The sequence below is a fragment of the Sciurus carolinensis genome, chromosome 16 (genome assembly GCF_902686445.1).
Source record: "Sciurus carolinensis chromosome 16, mSciCar1.2, whole genome shotgun sequence".
In the NCBI taxonomy this organism is placed as follows: Eukaryota; Metazoa; Chordata; class Mammalia; order Rodentia; family Sciuridae; genus Sciurus; species Sciurus carolinensis.
In genome coordinates this window covers 27,320,027-27,334,163 of record NC_062228.1, presented here as the reverse complement: position 1 = coordinate 27,334,163, position 14,137 = coordinate 27,320,027, and the positions used below count along the sequence as shown (strand labels likewise).

Genomic DNA, 14,137 nt, shown 5'->3' with positions numbered 1-14,137 from the left:
AGAACTTGATGTTCCACGGCTGGGAGCAGGTGGTGGTCAGTGTTCAGGCTTTGGCTTCCGCAAGCAAGTGACCTCTGACCAACAGGACAACAGCGGCTGTCTGTAATTTCAGGGTTCGTGCTGGCGACACTCAGAAGGTAAGCAATGAAGGAATGTCCCCCACTAGGCACCCAGTGCCTTCAGGTCAGGGAGCATTCCTGAACCACGACCGTCTTGCCCCTACTTCTCCTTCCCAGTGTCTGCCCAGAGCTCTTCTGGTGACAGGGGCACCTCATCCCTTTCTCCTCACTAGAGGTTCCCAGTTCCCAGCCACAAGTCCATGGATCAGACTGGGCCCGGGGACCCCGTGGATGACCGATGGAGAACGGCCATTCCAGAATGGTGCCATCACTCCTCAGCAGGGCTCCCAGTGTGGCCACTCGCGGGAGATCTGTGCATTTGTGCTTCATCGTCCACTCACTGGTCCATTCTCTTATTCATGTGACCCCTTACCCACTCGCTCCTTCAGTCGTTCAACCATTCATCTGACGCACTCACTCGCTCGTTCTTTCCACACCTGCCAGCTGTGACGTTATATTATGTGCATGTTCAAATACATTCCAACAGGTCCCACAATAGGTACAACTCTAACACACCAACTCACCAACGCACAGATCAGTAAGCAGCGGGAGAGAGGCTTCGGAGGCTGGTCTCTCCCCTGAGAGCTCCCAGTTTGGAGAGAGGGAGATCACAGCCCGCCTACCTGCTCGGCCTGCAGTATAGATATTAAAACACAAACAAAATATTTGAACAAAAATAATCATACAGCAGAGTAGAAAGTAGCAAAAGACAAGAGAAAGGCACAACACATGACCCAGGAACACAGAGGGGGAGATACCTTCCAGCCTAGAGAGGGAGAGATCAGAGGAGGCCTCTTAAAGAAGCCCCATCAGCAGCTGCTCCAGAACTTCTGTTCAGGCTTGGGTGAAGGTGACAGCTTATGGGGGGACACTTGGAGCTGTGTCATCTGTGGGGCACTTTGCATAAGACTGAAAGGTAAGTAGCCGTTGCCTTTATTGAAGAATGGGGTCACAATGGAGGTTGGGGCTGGTTGGATGGATCCCAGGTCCTCTCTGCATTCTGCCACCCCATGTGTGGTCTTGGAGGACAGGCTGCGTGCAAGCTTCAGGTGGGAGACTGCCCCTAATTGACCTTCTCCATGAAGAGGGTCAACCCAGGGAAAGAAAAGAGGCTCGAGTCAGGGCAGGAGCAGCCCCAGCGAAGCAGGGAGTGGACATGGCAGATCATACAGCAGGTAGGACGTGGAGGCTGGGTGCTTTCAACTGCCAACTGGAACCTGAGCCTGGTTCTGCGACACCTTGGCAGGTGGGCAGGTAGAGTAGGTGCAGCCACCTGTACCTGTTGTGCCCGAAGGCTCGAGACCCCGCAAAGACCACCAGAGACCACGATCAATGCAAGCAGCAAAGAGTCATTTATTAGCAAGTTCGAACCTGGTCCTCTGTGTCCTTAACCAGTGACGCTGAGAGAGGCCCCCAGCCCTCGTTAGCAGGGTTTATATAATAAAAGGCAAGCAGTTATACAGTGTTCTTTCTAATTAGTTAACATATACAATTGTAAAGCATGTTATCTTAAGTTCTGAGTCGCTCTGACCTCCGGGAGGAGGGTTATCGTTAGCAAGGTTTGTTCTCGGGTCAGCTCCCCTGGCCTTCACAGATAAGATGGGAGAGGTCTGTGTTTATACATTCTTTACCATTTTTACAACCGGGGCTGCGGGCAATTTGGGAAAGTTTGTGTTCATACAGGTGCGGAAGAGCGGGGCTGTGGGCAATTTGGGGAAGCCTGTGTCTCTATCTTTCATACCCTTGTGGAAAACCTCCCAAATGACTGTACCGCTCTGCCTGCTTTGCCCAGCCCCCAGCCTGCAGCGTCTGGCTGGGCCGTGTGCAGGGCGTCTGGCCCCAGGGAGAGGTGGAGTGAGCTGCAGGCCACACCTACACGGCTTTAAATAGGGAGCCTCCAGCCACTGCTCACTCAGCCTCCCTTCCTCAGCCACAACAGCATCAGAGCCACCTGCAGCCTGGACCATGGACCCCGGGGATTGCACCTGCATGTCTGGTAAGTAAGGAGGCCCACCTGGGGTCCTGGAGCCTAGCACCAGCGCCCTGCCCGGAGCATGCGGACTACAATCAGAAGTCACCAATCAGGTCTGTCCTGGACTGGCCACCTCTGGGGCAGCTCCATACGTTGGTCCTAGTCTGAGTTGCTGGAATTGATAGTCCTGGCACAGGGAATGGCCGAGAAGGAGACCCGAAAACCTTGGTCTTCCTACTTGCAGACCCTGGGGGCAGCCACCAGGTCCAGGGAAAGAACTCTGGCCCAGAACCTGGCCCCTTGCCATGCTGCTGCCATTCACTCATCCACACTTACAATTTCTGGGCCTTGGTTTCCTCATCCGTAAACTGAGATTACTCATTCCCAGCTGCTCACATCCCAGGGTTTCTATGAAAATGCTAAAACCATTGAGCACTTGCAGACGTCAGAGTAGTTGTTAGCAGCCTATGTGGACCCCTAAGTCTTTAAAACTGCTTATTTCCACAGAAGTATGTTGATCAGAAGGAGGGAGGTCTGGTTCAAAACTATCCTGGGATTTCACAGCCTTAGAAAATGGTATCTAGAAGTCCCATAAGCCTCTCTCATTCTTTACAGCACATATCCGTACCAAAAATATGTTAAAGAGACAGATGCTTCCAGCATTTTGAAACTGAAAGAATAGATGGGATGAGTTAAAAAAAAAAAAAAAAAGTGGCTGGGTATGGTGGCACACACGTGTAATCCAAGGGATTCGGGAGGCTGAATCAGGAGGATCACAAATTTGAGGCCAGTCTTAGTAACTTAGCAAGATCATAAGCAACTTAGACCCTGTCTCAAAATAAAAAATAAAAAAAGGTCTGGGGATGTAGCTCAGTGGTGAAGCACCCCTGGGTTCAATCATTCCTGGTATTGCCAAAAAAAAAAAAAAAAAAAAAAAAAAGTATGGGTGATTTTTATGTATGAAAACCAGGTATGGCTCTCTTTGCTCATTTTGGGCTTATGTCACTTGCCCTTTGTCCTCCGCACTCAGGGTGTTCATCTTGACTTAGTGAGAGTATAAAAGGCTTCAGTAGTTACCAGGAACCCTGGGCTTACTGGTGTTGGTCTGGTCCAGAGGTTCTCAAGTCTGATCAGACACCCAACCATCTGGTTGTGCTTTTGAAAAATACTAATTGCTTTTACCACTCGATTCAGGAATCAGACAATCTTAGGGTTTGGTCCCAGGAATGTGCCTTTTAACAAATATCCCTGGCGGGGCTGGTGGCCGGTGACGGGAACCACTGGACGGTCCCCAACACAGGGGGATGCTCAGCAGTGACCCCGCAAGGACGGTGCAGGGACCCTGCCACTGTGAGAGTCTGCCGCAGGCTTGCGGCCCACCACACCTGTCCTTGTGTTCAGGTGGCTCTGTCCTCTCTTCTAGGAGGAATCTGCATCTGTGGAGACAACTGCAAATGTACAACTTGCAGCTGCAAAACATGTCGCAAAAGTGAGTATGGGGCAAGGGACACCCATGGCCGGGAGCTGGAAAGGTCCCATCTTCCATCCTCAACTATCCAGTCTTGGTGCGATGGAGGGGCCTTGTGCTCATTTGGAAGGGATCTGAGATGAGACCTGAGGCAGCGCTCCCCAGGGCTGCAGCCCCGCCGGCATCCATGGGGCTTGGAGTAGGAAGGGGACTGCGGGAAGGCTCTGTCCTGTCCAGTGGCAAAGAGGCTAAGGCACCGGCCTGGAGCCATGAGCCCTGGGTTCCAGTCTTGTATCTGCCACTGTCCATGGCCGTGGCAAACCCCTTCCCCTCTCTGGGACTCTGGTGGACTCTGGATGACCCCTGAGGTCCCCTTCCAGCTCTGATGTCCCACAGTCTCCTGCCCCATGATTTCTCATGTGGATTGAAGGCTCGTCCTCACACTCCTGCTTCCTCTAAGTGATGGGAGGGACAGAGGAAAGATGGAAGAGTGGACCCAGAGCTGACTCATTCATCTGCTCACCCTTGCAGGTTGCTGTCCCTGCTGTCCCCCAGGCTGTGCCAAGTGTGCCCGGGGCTGCATCTGCAAAGGGGGCTCGGACAAGTGCAGCTGTTGTGCCTGAGATCCATCCTTTTGAGCTGGGAGAGATCCTGGAAGCGTCTGTACAGTGCATGAGTCCAGAGGTTGAAATGATTGTACCATAAGTTGTGCTTTTTATATATTTGCCCAAATGTGTTGTTGGTGACATTCATGTAAAGTGGTTGGAGCAATAAAGTTTTCACTCGTGGTCGTCTGGTGACTCAGAACATTGTTTTACCCATGCCCAGCAAGACCAAGAAGGGCTGGCTCCCTGGCAGATCTTGTTGCTGGTCCCAGGACCCCTCCTGCAAGTGACTGCTCACTGCAAGGTGCTGTGACCCTGCTCAGGGCTTTCTCCTGTTGCACAGGTGTGCTGGGGCCCTGCACAGAGCCAGTCATGAGCACTGGGAAGCTAATACCCCTGGGAATAGCCCTTAACCCATGAGAAACGAGTTGATGGATAAGTACCCAGCGCTCCTCTGAGAGCTGTCTCCCAAAAGTCTCCAGCAGCACATGGTCCACAGCGATCACCCGCTCATTAACCCCTGTGGCTTCCTTCCTTCCTGTGGCGCTTCCCCATGGCCTTATGAGTGCTTCCTGGGTCCCTTCTGGAACACACAGCTCTGGGTACAGAGTCTGCTTCCGGAGAACCCACTCTTAGCCTGAACTTCCTGGCCTAGCGCTGGTCCAGAGTGCCTCATCATGCAAAAGTAGATGTTCAGTGAACTTGAGCAGCGAATGAGTCATGAGCAGAGTCTGTGTGTAGCTAGAACAGATCCCAAGGCCAACAGCACACAGCGGGTACTAACGGCCCTGGTTTGGTTATTTGCCTGGTGACCAGGCAGATGTGGACAGGAAGGAGAAGCTGGTGGAGGTGCAAGAACAATGGCCCAGGCGGACTTCCTAAGAAATGATTCCTAGCTGGGCAACTGCGCAGGCTGAAGTCACTGGAGGCTGGCAGAGGGACGGGGATGGTCTCTGCCTCTCAACTATACCATGACCCTCCAGCTGAGAGGCACCCACAAAGGGCCTGAACCAGTGTCTTCTCCTCTGCCGGCCTCTCTCCAGCAGCCTTCAGGTACAGAGCAGGTGAGAATGGAGTGCTTTCCAAGGTCACAGGGCAGCTCCAGGGTATCCCATGGGGACAGGCTCAGTGTCAGCAAAAGGAGGAGCAGGATTAACAGCGTGCTTCCTCCTACCCAGCACTTTCTCAACCTGCTCAGTCATTACCCCTGTGTGGAAATCAGCTGGGTCTCCCCGGGCTGGTTGTGCTTTAGACACATCACAGTGCAAGGGAAAGGCCTTGGTCCCCACCCCTCCCTGCCAGATGTCCTTGACCAAGTCACTTAACCTCTTGAGGTTCAGTTTCCTCAACTGAGAAGTGTACCTTTTTGGCAAGGGTGTAGGGAGGAACTGTAGCCAAGCATCTACACAAATAGTAGGGATTTTAGTGGGATTAAGTTCATCCTGGGCTTCTGTTTATTGGTCTCTAAGAAGGCTCTTGCCAAGTCACTCTGGCAACTGCAAACTTCGTGGGTGTCTTGGGAAGAACAAGGGCCTCCTGTCTTGGCCAAGCAGGCTGGCTACTTTCCCTGCAACCTCAGGACCACAGGGATGCCATCCCGTGTCATCCCAAAGCCTTTAGAGATGCCACACCAAGTACGGTGCTAAGCAGTCTATAAACTGAATAATCAGGACTACTTTAGAGCCAGACAGTGTGGGACCCGGCCTCAGCGGGTCTGTCTCGGGTCATCCTCCTCACAGGTCAAGTCCCCCCGCCCCACTCAAGCTCCTATCATTCTGGATAATGTTCTGAAACCCTAGAGCCCAATTCCAGAATCTGCGTATGACCCTTTCCCATTTCTTCCTTCTGAGAGGGTACCATGCCATGAGTCTATTCACTCCTAGACCTGAAAATGGCCAAAGGCACTGCTCTCAGGAGAGGCCATGTGTGGATGGTGAGTAGGCCGCACAGGTTTTGATGTCTACTAGAGTGGAACCAGCCAGGTGGGAAGAGAAGGCGGTTGCAAGCCCTCTTCTGTTTTGCTTTGGCCTCAGGCCTTGCGAATGTTAGGGGCTGGCCTGCTCTAACCACCCTGGAGGAGAAACCTGTTACAACTCCCACTTCACAGATACCAGGGCTAAGGCTCAGACAGATTCAATGGCTTTTTTCAAGTCACGGGCGGGACTGGGACCTGAGTCTGCCTGACTCAGAGGCTAACTCTTGCCTATGCTGTGCGAGTGGGGCAGAGAGAAGGCTGCAGGCCATACCACCCAGACCCAGGCCAGAAGGGTCCGTGCCAATGCTTTGGAGAGCCCACAGTACACCACCCTCAAACCCCAAATTTATTACAGAACACACTGGAGCCTCCATAACTCAGGAACTGGTATTGTCTGGCACTGTGAATCAAGTAATTCTAAACATTTGCTCCTGGTACTAACATCTCTCAGGCCCCAGGAAAACACTTCTCCATCTCTTGCCTTAAGTCCTCAAAACAAAAACTGACTATATTTGAGTGCCAAGAGAATTTATGGATTGTCCCATGGCCAAAATCAGAGATGGACACAAAGTCTTTTCAAAGCACAGGGAGGTTTCAAATGGGAAAAGGGAGAGAAAATGCAAATTAGCCACCCCATCTGATTCTTTCTCTCCAAGAGCCTAAGTGTGGAAGAGTCGCACACCATCGCTTCCCATTAGGGTGCTACATGCGTGTTTTTGCCTTTCTTTGCATTTCATTTTGTGTTTCCAGGATATTCATGATTTCATGCTAACTATAGAAGTTGTGCAAGACAATGAGCAATATTTTATAATACTCAGCAATTCACATCACTCATATAAATTCACATTCTCAAATGTGCGTGTGTGCACGCGCATGTGTGCACACGTGCCTTGGACTAAATTGTGCACTCCCCAAATTCCTATGTCGAGACCTGAATCCCCAATGTGATTTTTGTTTTTGGAGGTGGAAACTTTAGAAGGTGACTAAGAAGGAAATCCTCATGAATGAGATTTGTGCCCTTATAAGGGGAGTCACAAGAGTTGGTGCTTCTCTCTCTCTCTCTCCAGTCACCTGTAAACAAAGAAGAGAGCCCATAACAGACACTAGATCTGTCATTTGGATCTTGGCCTTTCGTAACCCTTTCATTGATTTTTTTTTTAATTTTGTTAAATTGGGCTTGGGGGTGGGTAGCTAAGTGATACGGTGCTTGCCTAGCATTTGTAAGACCCTGGGTTCCATTCCTAGCAGCACACACACACACACACACACAGAATTAAAATGTCAAGCACATATAAACACATAAGAACTTTTTTTGAATATTTCTTTATTATATTCTACTTTTTATTTTGTAAATGAAGTAATTTCCTGAATCTCTGATGAGTTAAAAGGGTTTCATTGTTAAGCTTGCTTTCTTGAATGATTTCTGCTGCTTTCGGCTGAAAGCAAGCTCTGTGGGGGCAGGTGGGGCTTGTTGACCCTCTGACTTGGATTTGGCATGTGTGGGTGGGGAGCTGGCAAGCAAGCCTGGCCAGACCTTATGGTCAAAAGGCAGGGAGCTGTGCTCTGGGGTTGAGCTCAATCTGAAGGCCCAGAGCTTCCTACACCGATTACCCCACTTCCTCAGGGAAACCAGAGCATCTCACAGTGGAGGAAATAATGGAGCTGTACACACCCAGGCGAAAGAGGCCACGTGACCACCACGTGGCAGCTCTACAGTCAGATCTGCCCACTGAGGCCCTGGCTTCTGCTCCCTCCCAACTCTGCTCTCCTATCTTGACCTTGACCCACCAGAACAACACAAAACACAAAAAAATCATTTTCAGACATCTCTACGACTTGATTGGAGCTATGACTTTCTCTGTACCCCTTTACCCATCAATGCGATTTGACCCATTCTTGCATTCCAGAAATATGTTAAAATCCCTGATCCACGAATGTACTGTCCCAAGTAAATCTTCCTGGCAGCAATTTTATGGTTTTTCTTTCTTTCTTTCTTTCTTTTTCTTAACCTGCCCTTCTTTAAGTTTCTTTCAATGGATGTTCAGGAAGGAGAGGTAAATCCACGGGTTCAGTCTACTGTCTTGAGCTGAAAGTCTGAACTAGGCTTTTTATTGGTAATATTTTTAATCTTTGCAACAGCCCCACACAAAAGGGATTATTATCTCCATTCTACAGATGAGGAAACAGGGAAGCAAAGGACCTCAAGCTCCCGCGGTACCAGCTGATAGAGCAGCCTGAAGACCCTGAGGTAAAACGAGCTGGTTGGAGAGCAAGAGGGAAGCAGATTGGCTGCACGTGGCCCTGAACGGTAACTGGAGTTGGAAGAAGAAACGCCAAGGCAACAGAGCTCAGCTCAAGAAAAGGAGGGGTTTTCCTCATGCAGAGCCGCCTGGCGTAGGAGAGGCCTGTCAGGAGCCTCTACGCGTCATGGGTTGTGTTCCTGTGCTGCCTAGGGCACGAGGAAGGTCTCAGAGAGGCCAACGCACTCTCCACATAGTCAGGCCAAACCTGGACTGGCGGAGACCAGAGGAGGGTGTGACAGGAGAGCAGGCCACAGGACTGGGAGCGCAATCCCTCACGCCGGCTGCAGGGGGCGCACTGGGCCCAGTAGCAGGTGCCGCCGAAGTAACCCGAGTCCTGCGGAGCAGCACTAGGGTTGAGAGCATCGTGCCCTCGATCTTGTAGGCTTGGGGACTGCTGGAGCCCAGAAAGAGCCTAGGACCCTCGAACACGGCGGCCGCTGGGAGGGCAACTCGCCATAAACTCCCCAAAGGCCAACTTAAGGCGACCGCTGAAAACCTCTCAGATTCACAGAGCACAAAAATTTTAAATAATTTGAAGATATTCATGAAAGAACCACAAAAATGTTCTTCCGATTTGACCCCATAGGTTCACTTCTGGAAATCTAAGTAATTTAGGGCAAGGGATGTAGCTCAATGGCAGAGGGCTTGCCTGGCTTGTGGGAGGCCCTGAATTTGATCCCCAGCACTAGGGGGGAAAGAATTTACCACAGATTCAGGGAGAAACAAAAAGAAAGAAAGAAACCTCACTCACAAAAAAGGTTCATTGCAGTGGTATTTACAATTATGGAAAAATGGAAACAACCTAAAGTCTAAATCTATTAAAATATTCAAATAGGCTAGGGTCCATGCAACCAATTGGATATGATACAAACATTAAAAATGCAAAAACAAAACAAAACAACAAAAACAGGAAGTGGTTATGGTAACATTCTAAACAGAGAATGGGCTTCAATTAGTTATGCAATTTTTTTTCTTTTTCTTTTTTTATTTTAGACACAGTATCTTGCTATATTGCTCAGGCTGGTCTCAAACACCTGGGCTCAAGTCGTCCTCCCTGTCCCAATCTCCTCCTTTGCTGGGACTACAAGCATGTGCCACCATGCCTGACTCCGAAGGGGTTTTTTTTGCACTGGAATTGAACCCACGAGTGCTTTACATCCCAGGCTTTCTTTCTTTTCTCTTTTTGGATACAGGGTCTTTCTAAGTTGCTGAGCCTGGCCTAAAACTTGTGATCCTCCTACTTTAGCCTTTCCAGTCACTGGGATTACAAACTGGGCTCTGAGCAAATTTGAAATAAATAAATAAACTGCATAGACTACAAAATAGAGGAATGAACTATACTAAAATATCAATAGTGGTTGTGTTCAAATCACAGATAAGAGATAATGTTTTTCTTTTTCCCTATATTTGTCAGAATTTTCCAAAAGTTATTCAAGTAGCATGTTTCAAAATAAATAAGTACATTTGAAAAGGGAAAAATATGTATCCTTTGAGACAGAAAATCTACCTTAAGGAATGTTGTATCCTAAGGCAAAAAAGTCATGAATTTACACATACAAATGCTATCAAAATGCTTATAACAGCATAAATTATAAAGTGAAATTATAATATAAAATTATTGAAAGTGAAATTACATATAAATTATATAGTGAAGATTTGGAAGCAGTAAAAATGTCTCAAAGGGTCCACTAAATCAGTTGTGGAATGAGTCTATTAAAATAAAATTGTAGAAGTGAAATTAATGTCATGGACCGATGTTTATAATATACTGAGGAGCAAGGAAAAATCACTATAAATAAGTGTCTAGTGTAGGATTCTATCTTTATATTTGAAACGTTACATGTATTTTTAAAATTTCCCAAAGTTTTCTACAATAGGGAAGAAAGAGAAGGGGGTTGGGGAGCAAGACCAAGCTGGGAAGATAGAGGTGTTTTTTAAAATCTGGGCACAAGTGACCTGAATTGTCAGTTTTACTTCTGAAGACAAGGAAAGGACAAAGTCTTCGAAACTGAAACCATCTCAGAAAGTCTGGGCCATTTGACTGCAATAGATGCAGGTTAGAAAGAACTCCCGTCCCTTTCTGAGTCAGTCTCACCGCCTACCTGCCTGTGAGAAAAAAAAAAAAAAAAAAATCCCTGGGGCTGGGGTTGTAGCTCAGTGGCAGAGCACCTGCCTAGCACATGTGAGGCACTGGGTTCCATCCTCAGCACCACATGTAAATAAAATAAAGGTCCATTGACAATTAAAAAATATTTTAAAAAGAATCCCCAATGAGTTCTCATATTTGAGTCCCAACACCTTCATCAGGGAGGCCAGGGTAGCGTGGCCATCTACATTTGGTTGACTCCAAAGTTGCAAGCTGAGGCTGAGTCAGAACTTGCAAAGCAAGGCTTCTGAGTCCCCTGACCCCCTTCCCTATATGTTTGGGCTGTTAAGAATCATAGCAGGTTTGTTACAGGATAGAGTAAAGCAGGGTTGGCTCAACCCCTGCCCCTATCCATCAGATGCCAAAGGTATGGCACCATAAGGCCACCACTAGCACCACCAGCACTAAGCATGACAACTCTTGGTTCCAGACATTACCAAATGTCCCTGGGGGGCAAAAATCACCCACAGCTAAGAAACACTGAAGTAAGTTAAGGTGTGAGAGAACTTTAATGCTAGTTCAAGCTGCTGCCCCATCCCCATATCTGGGAAGCTAATAATTAGGAAAGGACAGAGGAAAGATTGGTTTATGTAAAAAGCTCTGGGTTCTCCCATGCTATGCGCTCTTAGTAGCATTTATCTTACCACATGTTGATTTTTTATGTTTTTGGTACTGGGGATTGAATCCAGGGGCCCTTTACCACTAAGCCACATCCCCATACCCAACCTTTTTTTTTTTTTTTTTTTTTTTTTTTGAGATGCCAAGTTGCTGAGACTGTCCTCAAACTTGGGATCCTCCTGCCTGAGCCTCCTGAGTTGCTGGGATTGCAGGCATTCACCACCATGCCTGGCCCTTGTGTCGATTTTTATTAAACAGCTTTCTCCCCACCCAGATGTGGACTCCTGGACAAAATGGACATTATCTTACTCTGCTTTGTGCCTCTCATGTCTGGATTAAGGCACTGCTCAATACATATTTGTGATATGAAATCCATCACCATGTTATTCATTTAGGCAAAGCAGAGCAATAGAAGCTTCAAGGTAGCTTTGTTAATAGATTGAATTCAGCCTGACTCCTTTCCTGGTCCAGCCTTCAAGGGGACCCAAATGAGACTTGTTCCATTCTCACGTAGATTCATTCACTCAATGTTTAAAGGACATTTCAGGTGTGCAGGGAACTTTGCTATGCACACAGATGGAAGAGGAGGGAACTATCCCTCTCAGTTCCCACCTTCAGGAACCTCAGTCTATTGGAGAGAAGTCCCCTTTCCTACAGGTAGGAGATAATCTAGACAAGATCCAAGAGTTCCAAGGAGGGCCGGTTCCAAGGAGAGAATGTCTGACTGCCAACAGGAGTGGAGACCTCCTCAAGGGGTGGCATTGAGCAGGATGTGTAAGATGGTAAATAGAGGGAAATGATGTGCAGGATATCCCCAGAAGAGGTGACAGGGAGCAGAAGCACAGAGACAGGACACCTTGGGATGTATTTCTGAATTAGCATGATCACATTTGATTGGCTCAGGTGAGTGGGAGCCAGAGTATGGAGAGTTATAAAGGTAAGCTAAGGGGAACTGGGGTGTTATCTGCTAATCTCAGATCCTTGGAGATTTCTAAACAAGAGAGTGATACTAGGGTTACTGTTACCTGAGCATCTGTCATGTCTTGAACCGTCTGTGTGAAGAATTTCATGGAACATTCATCATAACCCAACAGTTAAGCATATTAGTATCACCATCGAATAACTGAGAAAAACTGGGGAGATTCAAACTCTGCTCTGACACCACAGTCATTGCTTTTTAGGAATGCCAGTCTTCCAGCCACATCCTTACAGCCATCTGACACTTTACAGAAGTGCCAAAAATGTATGTTGGAGAAAAGACAGCTGTTTTAACCAATGGTGCTGAGAAAACTGGGCATCTAGGTGGGGAAGAATGAAATGAGATTCCTGTTTTCCACCCTGCACAAAAATCGAACCAAAATGGACCAAAGGTTATGAATGAGACCAGGAACCTTGCAACAGCCAGGAGAAAGCATAGGCTGACACTCCAACGTATTGGCACAGGCACTGGCTTCCTTAACAAGACTCCAAAATCTCAAGATATAAAACCAAAAATCAGTAAGTATGATGGCATCAAATTAGAAAGCTTCTGCACAGCAAAGAAAATGAGTAAGAGCATGAAGAGAGAGCCTGCAGAATGGGAGAAAGCTTGGTCAGCTGCTCCTCTGACAGGCGGTTAAATCCAGAATATATAAAGAATTTAGCCAGGAACGGTGGCGCATGCCTGTAATCCCAGTGGCACGGGAGCCTGAGGCAGGAGGATCACGAGTTCAAAGCCAGCCTCAGCAAAGACGAGGTGATAAGCAACTCAGTGAGACTCTGTCTCTAAATAAAATACAAAACAGGGCTGGGGATGTGGCTCAGAGGTAGAGTGTCCTTGAGTTCAATCCCTGGTACCCCACCCCCAAAGAAAGAACTCCAAAAATTCAGTACCCAAAAAACAAATAATCCAATCAATAAATGGACAAAAGAACTAAACAGACATTTCTCAAAAAGAAGAAACACAGGGCTGGGGATATAGCTCAGTTGGTAGAGTGCTTGCCTCATAAGCACAAGGCCCTGGGTTCAATCCCCAGCACCACAAAAAAAAAAAAAAAAAAAAAAAAGAAGAAGAAGAAGAAACACAAATGACCAAGAAACATGAAAAAAATGTTCAAAATCTCTAACAATCAGGGAAACGCAAATCAAACCTATGCTAAGATTTTGTCTCACTCCATGCAGGGTAGAGATTTCATCTCACTCCAGGCAGAGTAGCGATTATGAAGAATACGAGTAATAATAAATTCCAGTAAGGATGTGGGGGGGAACATTGTTGGTGGGACTGAAAATGAGTACAACTAATCTGGAAAGCAGTGTGGAACTCCTCAAAAACCTAGGAAGGGGGCTGGAGTTGTGGCTCACTGGCACTTGCCTAGCACGTGTGAGGCACTGGGTTTGATCCTCAGCACCACATAAACATAAATCAATAATGTTTAAAAAAACTTTTTAAAAAAACCCCACTAGGAATGGAGCCACCATATGACCCAGCCATCCCACTTCTCCCATTTATTCAAAAGAACTAAGATCGGCATGCTACAGGGACATAGTCATCCCGGTGTTTTAGAGCAGGATTCACTGATAAGACCGGCTGACAGGAGCCTGGGCTTTTGTGACATCAGCCTCCTTGTCACTGCTTTATGGATGCACCTGAGCAAAAAGCCCTGCCCCTCCCTGCCCTGTCCTTGCCCCGCTGAACCCAGGGTGTCAGCAGTGATCCTCAGACTCCTGAAAAGTGTGCCATGGCCCCATCTGCCTGGCTTTAACAGGTGAGGAAACCAGAGACAGCATGGGTCTTGGCCAAAGTCACAAAGTCAGAGATCTCAGGCCACCTCTGTCCCTGTGACCTTAGAAGGAGGTTCAGTGCCTTCGGGAGCACCTGTGTTGCAGACCTTAGAGCCAGGGACATCAGGAACCCGGCCGCCTTAGTCGCTCTGAAAGATGGAGGCAGCTTTC

The 14,137-nt window shown here is 47.9% G+C and overlaps 1 protein-coding gene and 1 non-coding gene across 2 annotated transcripts; both read left to right on the top strand.

Moving 5' to 3' along the window:
* The first annotated feature begins 2,024 nt into the window (after positions 1 to 2,024).
* Positions 2,025 to 4,351, top strand: Mt4 (metallothionein 4). Its single transcript, XM_047529468.1, has 3 exons — positions 2,025 to 2,115; positions 3,515 to 3,580; positions 4,091 to 4,351. Exons 1-3 carry the CDS (start codon positions 2,085 to 2,087, stop codon positions 4,180 to 4,182), a joined length of 189 nt encoding a protein of 62 aa, XP_047385424.1. The 5' UTR covers positions 2,025 to 2,084; the 3' UTR covers positions 4,183 to 4,351.
* An 8,804-nt stretch (positions 4,352 to 13,155) lies between these two features.
* Trnam-cau (transfer RNA methionine (anticodon CAU)) lies at positions 13,156 to 13,229 on the top strand. Its single transcript has one exon. It is a non-coding gene; the product is annotated as a tRNA-Met (tRNA).
* Positions 13,230 to 14,137: the final 908 nt, after the last annotated feature.